General features: G+C 39.9%; 1 protein-coding gene across 3 annotated transcripts in view; it reads left to right on the forward strand.

Annotated features, from left to right (window-relative positions):
• Positions 1 to 23,019, forward strand: part of dnmbp (dynamin binding protein) — a 48,751-nt gene that overhangs the window by 21,793 nt on the left and 3,939 nt on the right. The window contains exons 1-10 of one of the 3 annotated variants that reach the window (XM_066692728.1): positions 4,849 to 5,930; positions 15,390 to 15,583; positions 15,914 to 16,013; positions 16,861 to 17,008; positions 20,208 to 20,225; positions 21,192 to 21,391; positions 21,621 to 21,751; positions 21,982 to 22,086; positions 22,271 to 22,399; positions 22,638 to 22,970. In XM_066692728.1, the coding sequence (XP_066548825.1) occupies positions 5,198 to 5,930; positions 15,390 to 15,583; positions 15,914 to 16,013; positions 16,861 to 17,008; positions 20,208 to 20,225; positions 21,192 to 21,391; positions 21,621 to 21,751; positions 21,982 to 22,086; positions 22,271 to 22,399; positions 22,638 to 22,970 (2,091 nt within the window). In that variant the 5' untranslated portion in view covers positions 4,849 to 5,197. Of the gene's footprint in view, positions 1 to 4,848; positions 5,931 to 15,389; positions 15,584 to 15,913; positions 16,014 to 16,860; positions 17,009 to 20,207; positions 20,226 to 21,191; positions 21,392 to 21,620; positions 21,752 to 21,981; positions 22,087 to 22,270; positions 22,400 to 22,637; positions 22,971 to 23,019 lie in introns of those variants that run through there. The other 2 variants (XM_066692726.1, XM_066692727.1) reach the window with 2 other exon arrangements.

The raw sequence follows: 23,019 nt of genomic DNA on the forward strand, positions 1-23,019 counted from the left end.
TTTCAGGTTCTCTTTGAATGGAACACTCCCCATCAATGGCAATACTTGGGGATTCATAGACCATTTAATTAGTTTATTTTGTGTGTTGTTCCATAGTTATAAAAAACAAATTCTGCACAAATAGTTGTACACTCTGGAGGGCAGTGATATTATTATTAAAGTGATATTACAGAGAGTAATGGCAGGGGAAAAAATACAAATGTACAGGTATTCGCTTAAACTGCCTGTTCACAGATTAGCATACATATAATATATTATATAGTAAGCATATATATCACATTTGTACATCGGTATTAATCATGTTAAACATTAGTTGCAACATTTATGCACTGTCAATAGAGAATAAGTTTAAAGATATTGCAAAATTGAAATGTTCTAATTTAAATGAATGAATTACCATATATTTTCTCTCTGTTCAACTTGAATATTTAATAAGGGATTATAGAAGGAAGGCCCAACTGCTTTGTCAATATTGTTGCACACCTTTCAAATTTGCTCACTAGACCTTGTTCAAATGTCTGGTCATATGTTTCATTAGAAGAAAATAAATGGGAATGAACTGAACAAGTATTTAAATAACTCTGTTATAGCACTATTGTGAAAATTGTATATTTCTTGTTCTGTAATTAAGGGACGTATGATTGCAGTGTAGGTAAAAGTAATTTAACATCAAAAGCTAGTGGCTGTGTTAATTTAATCCTGCTCAAGACCTGGTATAGCATGATTTAATTGCAGGTGAGTCTCCTGGTGATCGAGACACTTGTCATGGCACAGTAACTGTTTCCCAGCATTCCTCTTGTCTCAAAACTTTTCTTGTGTTGCTGTGTGCCGAGTGTGTGTCAGTGCTATCTGTTTGACCTAGGCCTCACCTAGGGAGAGAAGAGAAGAGAAGGCAAACACAGTTATCTGATTGCCTGCACAAGAGTGAGCTGCAGTCTGGTTTCTGTGCTGCTGCTGTCTCCGCACACCATTCCCACATGTCTCGGCAAACACCTGACTAAGCACAGGAAAAAGCCTTTTGCTGGTTTCTTGAGCGTTGCCTACCTGCTGGGTTAAGAGCGCAACAGAGCTATTAAACCATACATCAAAGACAACAAACATGTATGGACTCACATTTGCTTTTGAGGCTGAATGTGCTAAGATTAATTTTTAATTACCTGGTTGCTAGGGAAAAAATGCTAGCTAAGCACAATGCCATCACAGCACTCCCCATGTTGTGGATACGATCATCTTTAACTTTCTGACACAGACAGAGCAAGGAAAGTTATAAATAAACCACCTAAAGACAAAATGACACGAAAAAGAAAGCTTGAGAAACGTTTAGACTGCTTTAAGAAGATTTAATGCTATGCTAATTAACAATTTAAATATTTTAGCAGCTGTGTTAAAGGTGGCTGGAATGTATTCCTCATGGTCAAAACTTTTCACACATACATGTAGCGTGAAACTTACATTCCTCTGTCCGTGAACCAACAGACATTGAAAACTCTGCTTCATTGCCTGGTGCTTGGTGTGGGATTCCTAGGCCTTTACGTGTCCTGTTTCTAGTGAATTGTGTCCTTAAGGAAACATGGCTCGGAAAGACCAAAAATCATCTCGCTTTTGGAACATCCTAGTTCGTCCAGTTATTCATTTGACAGCCATTTTTAATCAGATCTTCAATATGGGAGTCTCGAGGTTGCCAGGTAGGACAGTGAAAATCAGTGTTCTACATATTTTTACAATTGAATGTGAATATGGTCACCTTTTTTCTGGAGAATTGTGCTCCACTTTATGAGTAAGATCACTTTTAATTCACTAATACCATGTACATTGTACAAATTTTGAACAGCATTTCTAAGTGGAATGTGTTTTTTGTATTGGGTTATATGAAAAAGTATTCCTGCTGACTTGTCTGTGAGAAAACGGATGATCTGTGGTTGTGTTTTTATCTGTAAACTCTAAACTGTAAATTTAAAATGCTTTTCAGAGCTGGGACCGAAGTCCTCGCAGTGACAAACTGCTGAGCTGACAGTTTCCCGTTAGAATGATATAGCAAAATGCTTAATGTTTACAATGAACATACTTTGGCAATAATATATTGCCAAAAAAAAGGTATATTGTTCCAAATTAGACTGATTTCTTGCTTAACAAAATGATTTACCATCACAAGTCCTTCTTCAAACATTTACTCTGCATTTGTTGTTCTTTCGGTAATTTGGTATCTGTGGGTTTTGTTATTTGTTATTTGCAGTCATCTTGCTTTAAGTGTAGTTCTAAAGGCCAGCAGTGTTTACTATAAGTAGCTGAGGCAGTGAAGAGTCATACAGCTGGGTACACAAGACTCGTAAAGATAAGAGAACTACACGATAACAGATTACAGCTTGGTCGGTACTTGACAATGGATACATTTGATTCACTGATGGCGTTTTTAAACATTGCCCCGGATATAAACTTATAGAAGGGTTTGGAGTCCTAGGGCCAGAGCTGTTAAGATAAATTGTGTTAATCTACTTTCAATGTGATGCTGTGGTTACTGGTGGGCCAGTTCTAAAGTTGGCTGTTATCTCTTCAAAACAAATAGTATTTTCAGTAATTCAGTTGCACTCCTATTTTATTATTTTAAGTCAAAACACAACTGAATGAAGTCTTTATGGAATTCCAGTAAAAGTAGAGGTTCTTAACACCTTAAAACATATAAACTGGCCCTTGTAAACTACTAAAATTCAGTTTCTGTTGCTTTCTAAACAGTCGAGCATTGTTATCATTGGTATCACTCTTTGCACCAATATAGGTTGCCATATAATACCTTATTGCACTTCAGTGATCAAAGTTTAAAGTTCCAAGTGGCTGAATCGGTGGATCTCTCACCCATTATACAGGCGGCAGTTTAATGTTACATCCTATTGTGGATACACAGGCCTTTCTCCTGGATGAATGGCACATTGTGAGGGGCGAGATTAATGGGGCCTTCTGATTTCAGACAGAACTGAATTATATTTTCATATTTTATTAAAAGGAACCATATTCTGAATCTTTTCTTCCTTATATCTCAGCCACTATTCAGAACTTGGTCTTTTTAGTTCATAAAGGTTCTGATGAAGTCTACCTTAAATAATTACAAGAATTATAGAATTGTATGAGAATATTTGAACATTGTTACTTTCTCACCTTAGCTTGAGTGCTTGCCCTCATTAAATGTTAAACCCCAGAACCCCTCATTCAGGTTTGACTTCACTTTGATGAATGCATCTGGTTACTTTGCCGGGCTGTCAAAGGTAGTCAGCGGGTGTGGTTTGGGCAGAAATCACCCTTTGTTTCAGTGGGACACGGTTGTAAACAGACAGGGGACGTCCGTGCATAAGAGGATGTTTGCTATAGAGATTTATGCTCAGGGAATAAGAATGAATTGGTCACTGACTGCAGAATGAGGCATCGACACCTATACCGAAATGTGGAATTGGCAATGTTAAGTTGTATCACTGCGGCTTAATCAGCTGGGGGAAAAGAAAGCAAAAAGAAACTGAAAAGTAATAAAGCTGTGCGTAATGGGGTCAGGGCCTGCTTTTATACTACAGTATGAATAAATAAGTGATTACATTGAATTCTGAACTTCATTTAAGATTTTTTGGGGGGAGGGGATAAATAATCAAAACATGACTAGTAGCAGAAATAAATTATATGATGATAATAAAAAGACTGTATATGCTGTACTTCCACACATCAGGTTGACTGGATGGAGTTGTTAGGAACTTTCCAAAGTATTTATTGGAGTTAGAAAGCAATGAAGTGTTAACCTTTGAAGATACATTTTGAAAGCTTTACGAAAGTGTGGTAGTGTTCACTTCACTTCACTGAAATCGGTGGGATTGAAGGACATGTAAGGGTAGCATCTTTAGACATGTATGCTAACAGTAGACTTAACTTTTTTTCCTTATTGAAAAACAAATACTGGGGGGAAACTGTTATGTGTGAGTTGATGCTGGAGGTGTAAACTGCCAAGAGAGATTTAACACTCTCTTCAAAGGTAAAACAGTGCGAGAAAACCGGATTCTAGTGATTCAGCTTTTATTAGTCTGCAATTCTCCAATTCTCGCTTGACTGGTTCCTTTCTATGAATGTCATTTTGAAATCACAAGTAGAAATTAAAGTGAGTGGAAGCTAATAAATAAAAACACATGCACCCAGATTAATGAAAGATTCTCGGAGCATTTGGGTTCAGGCTTTCGATTTTCATTCCCATGCTTCGATAGTTGGAGGATACTCATGTGTTGTGAATAGGCATTGTGCTTCTTTCCCCCCAAAGGATAGTGACTGAAAACGGGGACTGAAGATAACAATAGATTGTTGTTTGGACAAGCCAGTTTCTTGCTACATGGCTGACTTTGAATAAGGAGTCTATTTGTGAAGTAGTTTATTTTAATAAATAAAAGTGTTCCGCTTACATTTTGCAGTGAACAAAGTCAGTGAAAGTATTTATTTTTCCTAGAGTTTATAAGACTGCAGTTTGGAAAGCCTTTTATCTGACTGAAAAACCAATAAACAAAGTGTTTAGGCTCCAATATGCACGCTAAAACTTCCTGAAACCTAAGCTCTCTTCTCAGAATTAAAGTGCATTGTGCTTCTTGTGTTTTTTTTAATTTTGTTCCCCTCTTACTATGTATTCAACACCTATTGTTTCAGTCAAAACAAAACTTTGGAAGCATTCAAGTGTAAACCAGAAACAAAAGTTCACAACATTTATTTCCTTTGCAAGTCCAGAGAGGAAAAAAAAAAAAGTGTTTTTCTTATTGGACAAAAAAAAGAGGCAGTCAGTTACTGGGCGGTGAGTTATAAACACCTAAGACGCTGAAGGAGAGAAGATAAGATTGGAAGAAAGCAGAAAGAGGCACTGTTTTGCTGCAAAACGTAGCCCTGCCCAATTAGAAAGGGGCCAGTGCTGTAATCCTTGTCATGTGACTGGGCTCAATGATTAACCCGGTGCTTTGCCTAGCAGTGTCTCACAGCCCATTGGGTGATCAGGTGGAGAAGAGATTGTGCTACTTGAGCTGGGAGCAGCCAAGCGAAAGGGGAGTTGCAAACTGAGCTAGCTGAGACCAAGCCCCTGCTAAGTGCTGCAGTATGCCTGTCAGGTGGAGCCGTTCACGCTCCGTCTTTCTGGAATGCGGCTGGTGCTGGAGGTAACGCAGGTCACAGAGGAGTCGCTGCCACTCTGGGTATGAAGGGGAATGTGGTCCTCGGGCAGTCCAGCGGCCACAAGGACAACACCATGGATGACTGGGAATATGAGCGGAACCTGCGGCAGAAGAAGCTCAGCCAGGAGCAGAGGAGAGAGGATTGGGAACAGGAGAGGTACACAGCCAGGCAGCAACAGCCATACCGGGACTACAGTAACGCCAACTGGGAGTACGAGAGACGCCACCTGAGGGAGGACGACCGCTATCGGGATCGCCCGAGCGGCAACTGGGAGTACGAGGACTACGACAGGACCTCCAATAGGGGCCACAAGACGTACAGAGAGGGTGACCTGCCCGAGAAACGGTATGGGGATCCCAGAAGAGCTCAGTGGTCAGAGGATTACTACGAAGATGACAGGAAAGGCAGGTGCTACAGACGCCCAAGAGGGGATGACCCGAGGTACGAGGAATATGACCGGAGAGGAAGACACTACAGGGAGTGGAATAACGAGATGGATTACAAACCCACTGCCCGGGAGGACACTCTTTATGAGGGTCCAAGCAGAGGCTACGATGATTACAGCTATGACAGATATGACAGGAAGGAGAGGATGAGTCTGGACGTGAAGGAGCTGGGTCTTGAGTATGAGAACTGCAGCAGAACCAGGAAGCCAATCTTCAATGGCTCCCTGGACAGAAACAGCGTTTACAGGAAAACGGCCCCCAGCTCCTTAAGGCAGTCCGAGTTTGCTACCAACAGGAAAAAAATGCAAGGTAAACGAGAGAGAGAGAGAGAATCTGTATTTAAAGTCTGACATTCCTTATGAGATGAAGCACCGAATTGTGAAGCATTTAGTTGTGAGCTTCATTCAGCAGAACATATATTTGAAGTTGTCATCTTCATACTATTCCTATTTAGCAGACTATGAATTATGAGTGTGTAAGAGTTGCGTCGATACTTGTGTGAGAAGGAGTTCCTCTCCTTGAAAGGCGATCTTCACAGTATTTTCAGGTGGGGAAACTAGTTTGGCGGGTTGTTTCATTTTTGTTTTTTAGCAGTAGCATTAACATTGTCACTGCCTTGTCTGCACAGGTAGATTCTCTGGACTTTCTGCTGAATGCCTCTAGTTCCCACAGGTTTAGTTGTATATGGGTGGGGACATTAAGCTAAACTATATTGCTCATTTAGTATCGGGTTCAAAACCTTTTATCCAAAACAAAGGTGAGAAATGAATTAGCTCTGGATTGAGATTGGAGGAATTCCTCAAAGTGTAATGGTTGCTTGACTCTCTTGCATATATATATATATATATATATATATATATATATATTTTTTTTTTTTTTTTAAGAAGTTCAGTTAAGAATTGCAGACCTTGGAGAGTTTTGGCTAATGGTGTTTGTGTTCAGCTCTTTCTCCCGTTATCTTTGGCATACAGGGAATGTGTTTGCGAGTTTCCAATCAGTCAGACAGGCCTGCTGGCAGGCTGCATTCCTGCAAAAGCATCCCGTTTGTGTTTTAACAGGTGGGTCCGACCATCCCCCCTGCCCAACCTCACCCGACACTAAATACAAACAGTAATCCCTGGCTTGAGTCATTAATAAACAGCGCCACACACTCACGTCACAACACTGAGAGAGTGTAAGGAGGATAAGGACGTCTAAGAGCATGCTGAGTTAGCGACAGAGGGCTGTGGGAGTCTGGGACGTTATCCAGCCATGTTGTAGAAGCAAATACCTTAAGATCTTTCAAGAACCAGCTGAATAAAATCATTAGATCAGTTAGTTATTGGGGTGTAAACATATGCGCTCGATGTGTTATCTCTTTTGTCACTGGTCTTAAATTCTTAACCACTGTTTTAAGCATAAATAGAAGACCACTGATAGTCAAATACAGATGCTTATGAATTTACATTTTATCTGGAAGGGAAATCAGTACAATGAACGCTGGAGTGCCACATTAACATATGAAACCGTACATCTAAATACACACAGTTAGAAGTCGGTCTGCGGAATTCAAAGTGCACTCTTACCACAAAGTTTGAAGTTGATTCATAATTTGAACATTACTTAGTACTTATTATTACAGATACTTTGTAGAATCCCCCCCACCTCTTCTACCTATTATTCTGATACAGCTGAGGGGCTTCCAGGAGAATTATGTGTTATTAACCAGATACACTTCCATTTTTGTCTCCCCTCTTTAATGTCAATGATTCATAATGAGGTTTTGGTGAAGTCTTTGTCCTTATGTGATGGAGTAATGGCCTCCTACCTGCCCCCAAACCACAGGCTGTTGTCCAGTGCTAATCCCAGTGCTGATTGCAGGGGATTAGACACCCACCCCAAACCCGGGGCTTTCCTGAGGTCTTCAAGGGACGGCAGACAAAGCCTCATAGTAAAACTCCAGACCACGAGCCGGAAGATTAACAAATATGGGTCAAATGCAATGCAAGCCATTTGCACACTAACAATGCATGTTAAGATCGTTTGCTGTAACGTTTTCAGTCATACAGGGGCAAAGCAGTGGTCGGATTTATCATATCGCTTTGCTTTTTGGCCTTTAAAGCAACCAAACATACAATACACCTATTTTGAACTTTTCTGCAGAATTTCACTTTTATCTCAAGTAATTTAATTTCCTATTATTTATTTTGCTAATTAGAACACATACACACCTACGCTTTATTAAACCCAGTAAGTAACCCTAGTTTCAAGCATTTACGATTTTGCATTTTGTCTGAAAGAGTTAAGTGTATTTCGAATGGCACTCAATACTGTATTTTTTCTGGAATTTGATATAGCCAGGATAACAAATAAAGGACATTGAGCTTGACTGTGTTGTTAATTACAAATATTTGGTTGCATAAGATCATAGTGATTTTTAATTGTATGGATTTTGAATGCTGACGATTTGAGAAGAGGAATACAAATCCGCAAATCTTTTCCCAAAGAAAGACAACACCCTTAAATTGTGCAAGAATTACTGAAATGTCCAATTATTGGGAATTTCGTAATGGAATTGAACAAGAAAGCATTTAAAAACCATAACTGAATACACAAATCCACCCATATATACATTAATAAATAACTTTTTTTAGTTTTAGTTCATCTGAAAGGCCATTTCATATTATGTGCCTTCTGATTTAGACATTTAAGAGATTATCAGTTTTCCCATGGACTCTCTTCTTGCCTAGAAAATACTTTCATTTTCATGATAAGCCCAAATAAATAATCAGCAGCTCTTTCAGACTTGGATGTTACATTAATGAGAAACAAAATATACAGTCTGATCTGGTATGTGACCGTTTGTCCTTTTGAACTGTAGAGCCCAGCACAGTAGAATTTTGTTTTCTAAAGTTTTTCTTTTATTTTCTCTCCATAGACTTCATGAGCTTTTTTTAATGTGTCGATATACAGAGTATATAGAACCAGACAACATAGTTATTTATGCATTAATATCCAGGATTGAAGAAGCAGAATACTGCCGTGCAGAGGAAGATTTAATGACTGAAATAAAACTCCAGAGTACAATCCTCTTTTAAATACACTTTCCTTTGCTACTCGTGGTGGACTTGTGAGGCAGTTGCCGTAGATAAAATGTCTGAGAGCAACAAAATCCACTAATGCTGTCAGCTGAAGTGGTTTTTATTTGCATGCCCATGGCCTCTTGCAAGTTGACCAAGAAGAATTAGCCTGTAAAGAGTTTTATTCCTTGGAGAACAACCTGCCAGGGTGTCTAAGCAGGTCCCGTCAGACTCATTCAGTCAGAGATGTATGAGCTGTTATTACAAACCTGTTTATATTGGCATTGCCATGGAAACTGGGCCTGCTGTGAACTTTGAGCTGCTGTATTGTGAGCTAAAACTTCTTTCACAAGATATATATTTCTAGACAGGGTATTTACATGTGTGTGCATTTGTGAAGGTTTGAATAGCCTATATACTGCGTTTCCACTGTAAATACCTACAGCTGATACCAAAGTTAGCTGCCCTAGGCCAGCTAGCGTGTCAAAAGAAGTTCAAAACTGAAACCCAAAACAGTGAAAGTATTTAAGCAATGCAGAGGCAGATATGTGGGTTTCAGATGAGTGAGAGAGGGAGAGAGGGAGGGAGAGAGGGAGCTTGTCTTTTCAACACAGCCATACTGAAAGCTTACCTTCATCTTTCTCTGGGAGAGCTTTTTTATATCGCATGGCCTTTCCTTCTCTCAAATACCATGCTCCCATGGAAACCAGTTCAGGTTTCAGACTCTTAGATGAAGAAAGACCGATTGTTCTCCCAAATAAAAGAAAGGGGGGCATCCACTGTTGCTACCTGTTGCATATTTATATTTTAGTTGCAGCTTACTTAATGATGTGGTGGTGGTGTTATTATTAGTAGTTTTGATAAAAGCTCAATTGCAAATACACATTCCAATAGTTAATTGTATGGATAACTTTACAAATAACTTTGTAAATGAGACAGTCATAACAGTATCATTAACTTGGTAAAATAAAAAAACTTTTAAGAATCATGAGATATAATGTAACCTTAGATAGAGCTTACATAATGAGCTGCACACACACAGCAGTGTGGGTTGTGTGTTTTCACAGATCTGGGTGGGTTGCCGTTCTGACACAAGGCAGGGAGTGGCTGTGTTTAGATAGGTTTACTGAAATATCCCTAAGATCTCCATGGCATTTAGGCTGGAGGGTCAGGGCAATGGTCAGGTCATCTGAAGAGAAGCCTGAAACACGGAACTGGATCAGTGGTCTGATGTATGACCTGCTCTTCACACCAGCATGTGTGTGGAGTCCAGCTGCTGTGCTCATTCACTGAGGGATGGTTTAATCACAGTGAGTTCTTATACTATATCCAAATCCACCGCATAATCATTTTGGGGGAAATTTGCATTACAATAGTTGACCCAAATCATATGCGTGAGTACAGTAAGTTAGAGTATCCTATTTGCGTATGTGACTTCCATGAGATATACTTTTTCTTTTCTAATTGACACATTTGTAATGCCTACATCGGTAAGGAGTCTTCCAATGTGTATGAACAGATCTAGCATACCCCCACCAGAAGCTTAATCTCGCCTGTTGTGTAGCTGCCTTCATGTAGCGCAGTTTTCCGCAGTTGTGCATGGGTTTGTACAGTTCCACCAATGGGATCCGTGGGTTTCTGCAGATCTGCGCAGAACTGCAGACATTTGCGCTACGGGAATGTGGCCAGTGTTTCTGTGGATTCCACATCCAGGCTTTGGTCTCCGCCGCTGCGTGTTCATTCAGATGCGTCTAATCTTTGGTGGTTCCCAGCTATTCAGATGGTAATACGTCCATCCCAGAGACAGAATGGCGTTTCTCTGAGAAGAATGAAGGATCAATGAGGATACAGTCTGGCACGGAGTCAAAGGGAGTCGTTTCCAGGTTTTAAAAGCGCTTTTAAATGCTATTCTTTTTCACAATGAAGAAATGGGATAGGTTACACCTGTGGATCCTATGTTAATATAGCACTTCTTGGTTACCAGGTACGTAAAGGACAGCAGGTTGAATGAATGAAAACGACAAATGGAAACCATACATGACCATCTTTGTGTGCGTGTGTGGGTGCGTGTCGTTTACCAAGTTTGCAGAATATTGCAATCATTTAGTTTGCACATCTGAAGATCATTGAACATGGCTGAATTTCTGAAGTTAATCGCAAGTTCTTTAGTTAGTGGAAACGCAAAGGTTGCATGTCATTTTAATTGGGAAACTGCTATACATTTGTCTTATTTTATATTTTATGTGATTTGTGAAGCGTGAACTTGAGTGTTATTTGCAAAGCTGTTGCATGTCCTTTGTTTTGGTAATAGTTTTGTTAAATGCTTAGAATGTGTTCATATAACAATGCCAGTATTAAATAACACCATTAAAAGTCATATTACTTGAATTGTTGTTTTGTAACTATTCTTGATAATTAAAGTAGGTTTGTATATACAGACAAAGTGATTGTATTTGCATAATGTGGAGTTATTAATGCTTTACATAACTTACTAGAAGGACATGCAGGTGTATTGAGATGTTACCAAAACTACTCTGAGAAATTGACTATAGTTTATTTGGCTCTTCAGAAGCAAATAATTGATAAACTACATTATACCTGGTGAGATACAAATGCCAATTTTCCAGTTTAACCTCTGCATTATTTTCAGTATCCTTTATGTGCCTCACGCCTTCCAGAAGTAAAATATTTACAAGGAAGTATTTTTAGCTTAAGGCACCAAATAGCCACAGTACACAGTAAACTGGGTTGAAATTAACCCCTAATTTTGTTGTTTTGCAAAGTTAGTACTGCAGTCTAAACCTGCATGTGACTAAATGTGTGTGTGTGTGTGTGTGTGTGTATATGTTTGTGTTTGACAGCCTGTTGGATTTTTATCAGTTTGCAATGCACTTTTCTGTATACATACATCTAATGGCATATATAAATTCAGCACATACCAAACAGAATGTGAAATCTTCCTAGACTGATAAAAAGGCGGGGGGGGGGGGGGAGGATATCATTCTTTGTATAGGTCATCATCCATCACTTGGTCTTGTGTCATAAATGTAGATTTTTTTACTAACAATTAACCATATTGAGGTTCTTCAAAAAGTTGTTATTGTTCTGCCTGCTTCTGACGATGTGAAATATATTGGAATGCATGACTATGAATGTGAAAAGTTCAGTGCACGTATCTTTACGCAAACCAGCCATCTTTTCATCACCCACTCTTACGCTGTAGCTGGTGAAATTCATAGTGCTGTATTGACCGGGAGCCTAGACACACAGTGGTCTATTTAAGAAAACTAACAATGCCAGAACCAATTATTTCCAGTAAATGTCAGCACTAATATAGACGCCATTGTGCCTGTCTGGGATTAAGTGTTTAACTATTCACTAGACTGTATAATATATACTGTATTTTCACATCTGAAAGGAAGGAATACATCGGGTGAAGAGTAGAATTTGAACTCAATCATTTAAGTCTTTTAATGCTTCCTGGCCTCCTTATAAGTATCAGCCAATTTTTATGTCTCTCTTGTATGTTTCTGGTTAGCGCTGACCAAAGACTTTCAAGGTTTTATTACATATAAACCCATGAAAGCCCACAATTAATATCAAATATAGGCTGCTTAGGTATCTGGTTAGGATTTAAGATTGTTGAGATTAAATCTTCATATTAATTATCCATCTGATCTCCAGCAGTGAAGAAAGGAAAATATAATCTAAGGTTTATAAAGCAGTACAAAACAGATTGTTTGTGCTCAGTTGTGGCGGACTGAAGAATTTAAAAGAGTGTTTAGTTGACCTTGTATTCAAGCTAGAGGAGCTGGAGGGATTGATTGAGCTGGACAACCATCAATGAAAGTGAAGCTGCAGTAGGAAGGAAAGTGCTTTGCAACACAATGGAATAACTTCTTGTGGCAGCTTCCTTCACACTGACAATGTCATGTTCAGGAATGCCAGGGCTCGATTCTAGGGTTTAAAGTAAGTTTTTCTTTTGTTTTCGGATCATGTTGTCTAGTTTGTCTTGTAACAACTCAATTCAATCATATTTTTGTATTACTTTGAATGTTCATGCACTGTATTCTGCTGCACAATTGAATCGAACCTCTTTCTAGCCATTGTTCTACATTTTGTTTTATTTTCACAATGCGATTTAGTAACTGGAAAGTTGGCGTTTCTTCTTCAGAATCAGGTTTTGACTAATAGAAATCATGCTTTTTATATGTTATTTACATAGAATGCATGTTTGTATAGTCAAACATCTACCTATTATAATCCAAAATTAAATATGGTGTCTGTTTTAGCAAGCGCCCAGATTTTATATTATGTTTAGTGGGGCTGTGAAGTACCTTGTAGCTGTTAGTAAACACACAGAAAGCGGCCCCTGGAGTTCAGTTTATAACATCTTTGTGGAAGATGACGGCCAATAGGAACCGAAACCTGTTTTTGTAATTCTCAAACACGTTACATTGCTTCTGCTTCCTTTAAGTGCCCGGCACAGTCCGTAGATCGGGGTGAGAAGCCCAGGCTGTCTTAGGAGGTGCTGGTGTTTTGCAATGGGAGGCAGGTGGCCTGTGGATCAGACAGCTCCTCCTAGACTTGTTTAGCAGCTGGACAGCATAATCTGGGGCGCTGTCTAGAGGAAACCTAACCTGAGGTTCAGAGGGAAAAGGGAGATTAAGACTGCAGGGAGAGGGAGAGATGTATGCCTGGATGGTACTGATAATGTTGGAGAAGCAACAAAAACAGCTGCAGTCTTATTTCGTATTCAGAAATCCATTTCAAGTGATCAGCATAGCAACTCCTTCCATTTTTAGTTTATTTTTCCTGCTGACAAACGTGTTTCATTGAGCAGACAATGGAGTGTGTTTATTTGTGTTCGCTGCTCTGCTGTTTGGCTGATAAGCAGAATGCAACCAACTAGGACCTAGTTTCTCACATCCAATTTCCAAAGCCCACACTGTCTGCATTCCTCTAATAGCTTGTTGTCAAATCACCAGCCGTCGGTCTTCATGGTGTGAGATTTCAATTAGTCCTACAAGAAAGACATTTAAAGTATCACACGTTTTCTGTATTCAGACTGGTGGTAGTAACGTTTGTAATTATATATACAGAGGAATGGTACAGCCTGCAGCGTAAAGTGCCAATTGAATGCTTTTGTTTAACGTCGTCCTCTTTGCCAGTCCTGGAGCTGTGTCCAGCCCTCACCTCGCCATGTCTCTGTGTGAGCTGCCACGGCCCATTGTGTCCGAGACAAAAGACAGAGCTTGTCAGAGGCTGTAGCACATTGTTTCGATCCACCAGTGCATGAATCATACCTTCACTTCTCCAGCTTCCATGCTGGCCGGGATTGGCAAGATCAGAACTGGGTGACAGAAGGTGCAGGACTTCAAAGATGCTGCCGTATATGTTCCTAAGGAGAACAGCAGTTCATCAAGATTTGCAACATGTCCTTTTGTTTTTTAGTGTTTGAAAATACTGATGTAGGATTCTTCAACGGTTGCTGTCCAACTGTTTGGGTCTGGATATAAAGCAACTTGTGAAAAAACTGCTAGGGTGCCATGGCCTGTACTCAGGATGTCTTGGCTTTTAAGTGTATTTAGTATTTGCCCCTTTTGGTGTATGAGGTAAAACAGCTATAGTCTAAATTCTCATTTTCTGTCACCATAATTATTATTATTATTATTTTATTTTTTTTAAGTGTTTTTGTTACTTGTGATTACTGTATGAGTGGTTACACCCAACTTTTGCAACATTTAAGCTGCCAGCTGGTTGTACTGTTAAGCCAAAATTAGGAAGGGCAAGCTTTTCTTTATATGCAATAATATATATGTGCTGTGTCCTGTTATAAGCTGATCCACTTTATTACAGATATCAATCTCAGTGGCTTAGCCGACACCACACCCCGGATTTAATTCGTAGCAGGGTTAACAATCATCGAGTGCCGTACCTAGATTTTTAAGGTGCGGCTCGTTCTAGAATGATCTTTTGTCATGTTTCCTTGGGTGTATGTCTGTCTTGATTTGCCAGTGAATGTGATCTAGTTTGTCTGCAGGATTTGGTAATCTCCTATGTAAAACATACACACATCCAAATATGAAGTCACACAATACTCCAAGTGGGGAATTATTTAAAAGTACAAATGAATAATTTGTTATTCCAACTCTATATTTGTTAAACGTCTACAATAACAGCTACGGTACATTCATGGAATTAGAAAACGAATGGTTTTGTCTGAAATTAGTTTTGTCACAGACCTATATATTTGCTACTTGTCCTACTTTTCTCCGATTAAATATGATACCGATCAGTTTCCCGAAACTAATCCTGGGCAGCAACTTACAGTGCAGAATTTAGCTTTTTTCCATGGTTAAAATTTACAAGTACAAGTTGCAAACATTATTGGAGGGAAAAGAAACGAAGACTGTTGGTTTACAGTGAATAATGGCCACTATCCAAGTATCCATATCGGTTCCTGAACATGTGAGCGAGTTAAATGAAAGGCCAAAACTGGGGTCTAGGGGAGGAAAAGAAAAAATAAGTAGATAAAGAATTGGCTACTGCTTTGATATGAAATCTTGGTGGTTTGTAGACGCCTCGGCCTTGAAAGCGGAAATGATTTTCGGTGGGCAGTACAGTTCTTTCAAAGCCCCGTGTTTCAGATTCCTGAGGCCCCTGTGGAGTGTGGGGGAATCTCACCACCGTCTCTTTGTGCTTTCAGAGATGACGCTCCTCTCAGCACGCCCTTCCTCTCTGGAGTCGGCCCCTGCGTCTGCCGCCACGGAGAACCCCGAACAGAGGATGATCGAGAAGAGGGCCAAGGTCATCGAGGAGCTCCTGCAGACGGAGAAGGATTACATCAAAGACCTGCAGATGTGTGTCAAGGAGATAATCCACCCGCTGCAGAAGAAACAGGTACCACCAGGGCCTAAGCTCATACCCTCTTCTTATTCTTAGATATCTCCTGCTTTCTGAATAGGTACGAGATATCACAGACCCCAGATACTATAGATTGACTCTTCTTAATTAGGAAGCTGGACAGATTACCACTTTCATAGAGAACAGAGCACAAAGTTAAGGTGTTTGCCCGGCTACACTTTCAGCTAAGTAATGCTGAATTCAGTTCCCTTGTAAGGTTTATTTGAATCCACTGAGGAATGAAAACCGCTTTAATTACCTAGTGAAGGAATCCAATCTTGAATTTTTAATGTTGCTGACTTTCTCTCTCTCTTTCTTTTTATGTAGGTGCAGAATGTAGACTTTGAAGGTCTCTTTGGTAACATTAACTCAGTGATTCATCTCTCAAAACGTCTATATAAAAACCTGCAGGACACAGACTCCATAGGTATGTGTGACGATAAAACTGCTTTCTGAATGTGACCTTCATATTTATGCACATTTAATATTCCATTCATGTTGTTCAGATGTAGAAGTAGGGGCTTAGGGCAGTGGATGGCAATTTTGTAATTCCAATTCTTTTTTTTTCTTTAGATTTTTCAGAATTTCGCACTCTGGGGAGGTCAAAATGAAATACGTTCTAACCTCAAAACTCCAGACTGGGTCTTATCAGCCATTAGTTGTGGAGTGGCATACCTTAGCCCTTTTGTGAACACTAACATTTATGATTAAATCATGACCATCATTTGCAGTAAATGCACTTTTCTTGCATCTTGCTGTGCAGGAATAAACACAATCACAGACATAATACTCAGTCATAATTTTGCATTTGCTGATCAATAATATTTTTATTGCTGATGCATAACAAATAGCTCTTCCGACTTTGTACTTAAGGCCTGTAAACACAGATATGATGATTGGCACAATTTGCTAGTGTAGATAGGCTGTAGCATTTTGGTATGATTGATGAATGCCATAGAAATTAATACTATATTACCTACAGTGTGCCTGCAGTGTGCTAAGTGAATGAGATCCTGATGGCTAATTAGACTGTAGTGACTCAATTCGGAAATTAGTGGTGGGATTTTGCAATATTTTAAATTATTGAATTTGTATGTGTTCATTTGTCAGATGCCTTTATCCAAGGTGACCTTACAGGTTCTCAACAGAACAAGTACCTCATACTATATTTACAACATTATGTATTTTAACAACACTAGCTAAACATTAGTGACTAACTGCATTTCTACCATTATATGTGCATTAAAGCCCCGTATGCTTTTACCGTTTGACAGGCACAGTCTTCTTAGAGTTCAAGACGGAGCTGGAGGACGTGTATAAAGTGTACTGTCAGAATCACGACGATGCCATTTCCCTGCTGGAGTGCTACGAGAAAGACGAGACAATTCAGAAGCACGTGTTGGAGTGCCTGGAGAAGCTGAGGTAAAACCCTATAGCACTGCATGTCCTGTCTCCTGGCACAACTGGTGCCTGGCAGGTGTCTGACAGGCCTGGCCTTGCCTAAGGAGAACGCTCTGTGGGGTTGGCATTCAGTCTTACTATTTACTCCTGTGACTAATTATTACCTTTACAATGGAAGAATAAGAGTCCTGGGGAGATCAGATAAGGTTGGCGTTGAGATCCGTTTCTCCAGGAATATTATATCACAATGACGCCAGTTGCTAAGACATCCCTGACCTTTGTTTCGTACATGAAGAATGTGTGAAGGAGTTCTGTTTCTGAGGTTTTAACACTTAGCAAGTGCTTAGCAGGTTCCTTTCCAGTTTAACAGTAATCTGTAACGTGGGGGGCTATTGGCAAGGCTTTTGAAATGCATGGCCAAGCAGCGAAGGCCAAACAGCTGGCGGGTTGCAACAACGTCACAGTGCGTGTAGGCGTCTTGCAACTTCCTGTCCACCGCTTCATGGCTATGTAATGCAAGGCAGTTTAAGAATGTGCCTCACCCAGTTTTACCTCCATATGACAGTTTCAGCCAGCCATGGAGGTGGGTCTATTTAGCTGTATCGTTGACAGGAAATGTGTTGAAATTGAATTGGAATCTAAGGTGTAACAGTGGCAATTTTTTGGGGTTCCCAGTAGGGATGTAAATAGTTTAAATGTTTATAAAGTTAAGAGCGTTTTTGTTTTCTTGTTACGTAAAACTTTGCTTAAAATAGAGTAGAAACTGATGGGTAGAAATTCTTACTATGTTGGGATATTATTATTAATTGTGGTTGTTGCATCCTTTCTTGTGCTCTTTCCTCTGGGATTTGTATAGGATGTGTCGCTCAAAAAATAATAGACTCAAACAGAGTGTTGTTCTCTGCATTTTTTTCATTGTGTACTTCCGTCACGTGAATATTCCCAATATCCTGCATGCTTTTATTCATGATTTGCAATGTCAACTGTGGGAGCAGGATATAAGTGACGGTGTGCTGTGTGAGTGTGTTTTGACAAACAGAGAAGGCAATGTTTGACATGTAGATTTAGTTACAGTGGCAGCACAGGACTGATGCTGAAACACATGAAACTAAATCATCCTTTGCATGTAACATCTCTCGCTACACTACCAGTCAAAAGTTTTAGAACACCTCCAATTTTCCAGTTTTTATTGAAATTCCCACAGTTTAATGTCCCAATGTACTCTGAAAGCATAGAACAAATAAACAGTTGGAGATAAAAAAAGAAATAGAATTGTTTGTTTAACAAAATGTAACCCCTTCAACTGACAAACCCCTCTGGTACCCATTGGACCAAATCCGTGTGCTTCTCTTTAATCCCATGTGCACTCTTCACTGTTGTGTTGTTTCCCAAGTGTTTGGTATCCCATGAAAGCTGAGACTCTCAGATTTCAAACAATGTGAAGCATTCTCTGATGTGAAAAATTTGGTTTTTATGCCCCCCCCACAGTGTACGACTGGGGGAGGTTCTAGCACGGAGGATGTAGGGCCCAGACAAACAACTATGCAAGCCTACACTGGTAGGAAATGTCAAAACTCGGTCTGAAAACAGGTTGATAGTGGAGATGATCCCAATGGATATGCAACCGATTTCAGTTGTCCAAGATACCTCATTCAAGAAGCTTGCGTCATTTCTCAAGATTAAAAAATGTCCTGTCGTCAAACAGTTACTGCGCACATGGAATTAAAACTACATTGATAAAGAGATGTCTGCAACATTTTAAAGAGAATATTGCTTAAACTTTTTTCTTTCATTACACAAGTTTTAATACTGAAAACAACAGTAGTTCTTTTAGTTGACAATGCAAGAAACGTGATACTTGTTACTTTGAATACTCAGTTTTACTGGGAATATAATTGCTTTTGTTTATATCTAAAAAAATTGAGATGTTAGTGATTTTTAAGATTTTAGCAATATTTAAAATCGACTGCAACAGGATAAGACTTTTGTGAATGCTTCTCTGTTGAAGTACCCATGACAGCTGCTTTTAGAAGTAGCATTCAATATAAATGAGTGTGCATGGTGGTGTTGTGGGGGGTATGGCTAGTAAAATACGAAAACATTTACAAACTTGAACACCCTGATGGGAGATACATTTTCAGCATAAACAGCATAATAGTGTGTCCTTATTGTTCGTAATTGATTTATATTGTTTTCAACAAATCCCCTTAAAAACATCTTTGACATGTAGAGACTTTTTTATCTTTAAATATCTCCAAGATAACATTTTAGTTTTACTCTATTACACTGAATATTCTATTACCACATTTAAGCTGTCTTCATGTTTGAGCGATTTCTAATTAACCACATACGTAGAGTGATTTACACTTGGCTGACATTTATTCTTCTTCTTCAAAACATGATTTATGGCAGTTCTGGCCCAGCTCTGCTGTCCTGCAAGACTACAAGCTGAGTTCTGTAGCGGCAACTGTTACTAAGGCCTGGAGTCGTTTATAACAAAGTGCCACAGCTGGGATCATTTAAAACACAACTTATGGTTTTAATCTGTTTAAAAGTTCAACCTTCCTTTCAGTATGCCTCTTAGAATGCCTGATCAAAAATAATAAAACACTTCTAAATATCTGTATGAATGTGAAGGTATATTCAATATTAGGGGAAAAGAGAAACTCAACAAAAGTCAAGATATGTGCCCAATTTACCACAAAATGTTAGACGAACAGTACTAGATGCTAATGGGTGTTACTTTCTTTTGGTTTATTTTTGTCAGCTCTCAGCTATGAAACTCTTTCAGAAGTTGTTTAGGAGGGATGGGTAACCAGTCAGGCAAATGAGTGTTCAAACTCAAGTTATGACAGGTCCTCATAAAAAGCTTTCCAAATTATTGCCTTTGTATTACACACAATCTTTGTTCCCCAGCTGACTGAATATAAGACTGCTTGATGAAAGATTTTCCTGAGATGAACTTGTGTAAAAACCCTGCCATGAGTGGAGTTCGATGTATTTTAGGCCACACAGGGACCTGCCATGACATTTCTTCTTTGTCGAATATGATCCATTTGTCACTCAGGCAGATATCCGCAGAACTGTTAATTGCAATAAAGCGTGAAGGATATTTTAAACTTTTGTCTTTTCTCTTCCTGTGCCTCGGGGAAAAAAGGTGGCCTAACTCTTTCCATTTGTTTCCTTTTCCCCACACGATGGCTTCCCTTCCCCTTCACAGGGCAGTGTATCGCGAGTGGTAAGTCTCTCAGCTCCCCAAAAACGCTGCCAGTGTCTGCATGTGCTATTTCTGACTGCATGCTCCTCTCATTAACCTTTTTAACCTTTTTGTTCAGTTTCCTCATGCCCTTGTACTATTGGTTGAACAATTACTTGAATATTTTTTGTGCTGCTTGATGTGGTGTTCTGTAGTTTTAAAACTGGGTTGGCATTGTTGTGTGTGTTTGTGTTTGACGTGTTCTCCCAAAGCAGATCCACATAGGTGTACATGAGAGTCAGAGATTTTTTTCCCCTGGTACCCAAGTGCCATCTAGCGGAATGCAGTAGAACTGCACTAACCAAACTTAGATTTTTGTCGGAAAATGTCTCCTTTAATATTTTAATTTTTTTTTTTTTTTTTATTTACTTTTAATTAACGTAAACATCATCTACCAATCAATTGTCTTTTTCATATATTTGATGTTTTTAAAATGCAGTAGTTAAGCAGTAACATAATTACTGCAGTGTTCCAAATGAAAGTTCAGAGAGTAGATCAAGATTAATTGCATGACTAAGTAATTGCATTAGCATCTGAAAGTTGTCAGTCAACCAGTGGACATTTCTTTAGTAAAATTTCAATAAAATATCCTCTGATAGTTTGACTGAGGGCTAGATCAAATCAAACATAGGTAGGGCACGGTTTTGATTTGGTCTAAACCCAAGGACATTCAATCGTCAATTTGGTGCTTGGCTTAATTGGTCACACTTACCATTTGTTCCAGATATTTAGTAATTGATGATTGAGAGATGCCTACAAAATCTGGAAGATTGTGGCACTTCAGGACCAGGCTTGCCTACTCCTGAACTACACTAATAGCTGGCTTTTTGAAGAAAGGGTGGCATAACGGCTTTCCTGCTGATGGCCTTGCAGCGTGCAGTGTCTCTGTTTCTGCACCGTGATCTTCTTAAGTTCATGACCTGAGCGTGTTCTGCCCTTGTGAAACAGGGGGAAGACCAACTACATCAACCTGGGCTCATTCCTGATCAAGCCGGTGCAGAGGGTGATGCGGTATCCCCTGCTGCTCATGGAGCTGCACAGCGCCACACCTGAGTCGCACCATGACAAGAAGCAGCTGGCTGAGGCCGTGCTCACCGTGAAGGAGATCAACGTCAACATCAACGAGTACAAGAGGAGGAAAGACCTGGGTAAGGACCCTGCTCCGGGAAATGCTTTCTCCAAAATCAAGATTGAGAATGTATGTTTAGTTGTGTGTGTGTGTGTGTGTGTGTGAGTGTATATATATATTGTCTACTTTACCACTTACAGTGAGTTGGGATGACTTCTCCTGCAGTCTTCAGTGATAGAAATATATTTTGACTGTATTAAACATAATTTCCTGCTCCTTCTCTTACCTGACTGTCTTATTCTCTTCAGTGGTGAAGTACAGAAAGGGCGATGAGGACACCCTGATCGACAAAATCTCCAAGTTGAGCATGCACTCCATCATTAAGAAGTCCAACCGCGTCAGCAGTCATCTGAAGCACCTCACAGGGTTTTCTCCACAGGTTAGTTGACTGTTCTTCACATTGCCTCTGACTGCTGCCATTGTTCCCCCTTCTTAACCTTCAAATTCCTCTGAATCTCCCAAAGACTTTGTCATTGTGTTTGCAGATTTAGTAGGAACCCCACAGTGTCTGACGTTACCCACAATTCACCTTGCTCCATATCTTCAACTATCTCTCATTTCTTGCAATACCGTAGATCCTTAAAAAGGCAACTTTTCTTTCTTCTCCAGATTAAAGATGAGGCCTTTGACGAAGCAGAGAAGAGATTCAGGCTGCAGGAAAGACTGATCAAGTCTTTCATCAGAGACATTTCCCTGTACCTGCAGCACATCCGGGTGGGTTCTTTAGGTTCTCGAGTCTGTCTTTATGAAATAAATAGTTTAAGTCAAATTTGAATGAACTTTGTACACTGGAAAATGGGCAGGGAGATTTCAAATTGATTCTTTCAAATTATATATTTTTAGTCTATTGTTTTGCGTTTGTTCTATTTTGATTTTGTGTTATGCTTATGCCTTCCAGGAGTCGGCATCAGTGAAGGTTTTGGCTGCCATTAGTTTCTGTGATATTTACAGTGACCGGAACCAAACCGATCTGGAGAGATTCCAAAAGGCTCATCGATGCATCAGCGACAAACAGTTCACACAGTTTGTAAGTACACTGCGGTAACATGGGCATTGTCAAATGTTCCGACATTAATGTTTTATGAAGCGTTAAGTACAGTTTAAATTATACATGAAGTCAATGCACAATTGTCCTAGTTTTATTATCAATCTACGTTGGTTTGAAGTGGAAAACTAAGACATAATTAGACGCTACACAAGGGCAGAAGTAGTTGGTTGGTTGGTTTTAACCCGTGTGCCCTTCCTTTTCCCCCACCGCCCTCCAGAAAGAGACGACGGAGAACTTGGTGATCTCACCCTTGAACCAGCTCCTCTGCATGTTCGCCGGGCCGCACAAGCTCATCCAGAAGCGCTTTGACAAGCTCCTGGACTACGACAACATCAAGGAGAGGGCGGAGAAGATAAAGGACAAGAAGATCCAGGAGGAGCTGCAGTCGGCACGCAACAACTACGAGGCCCTGAACGCCCAGCTGCTGGACGAGCTGCCCAAGTTCCACCGCTGCGCCGAGGAGCTCTTCACCAGCTGTGTGCGCAGCTTCGCCAAGTCGCAGAAGGAGTTTGTCTGGCTCACCCTCGGCGAGCTCAAGCCCCTCCTACAGGTGGGTTTGACTGCCACTCGCCCCGCCCCCTTTAACAGTCACAATGCCA

Source organism: Amia ocellicauda, chromosome 20, assembly GCF_036373705.1.
Source record: "Amia ocellicauda isolate fAmiCal2 chromosome 20, fAmiCal2.hap1, whole genome shotgun sequence".
NCBI classification, from domain to species: domain Eukaryota; kingdom Metazoa; phylum Chordata; class Actinopteri; order Amiiformes; family Amiidae; genus Amia; species Amia ocellicauda.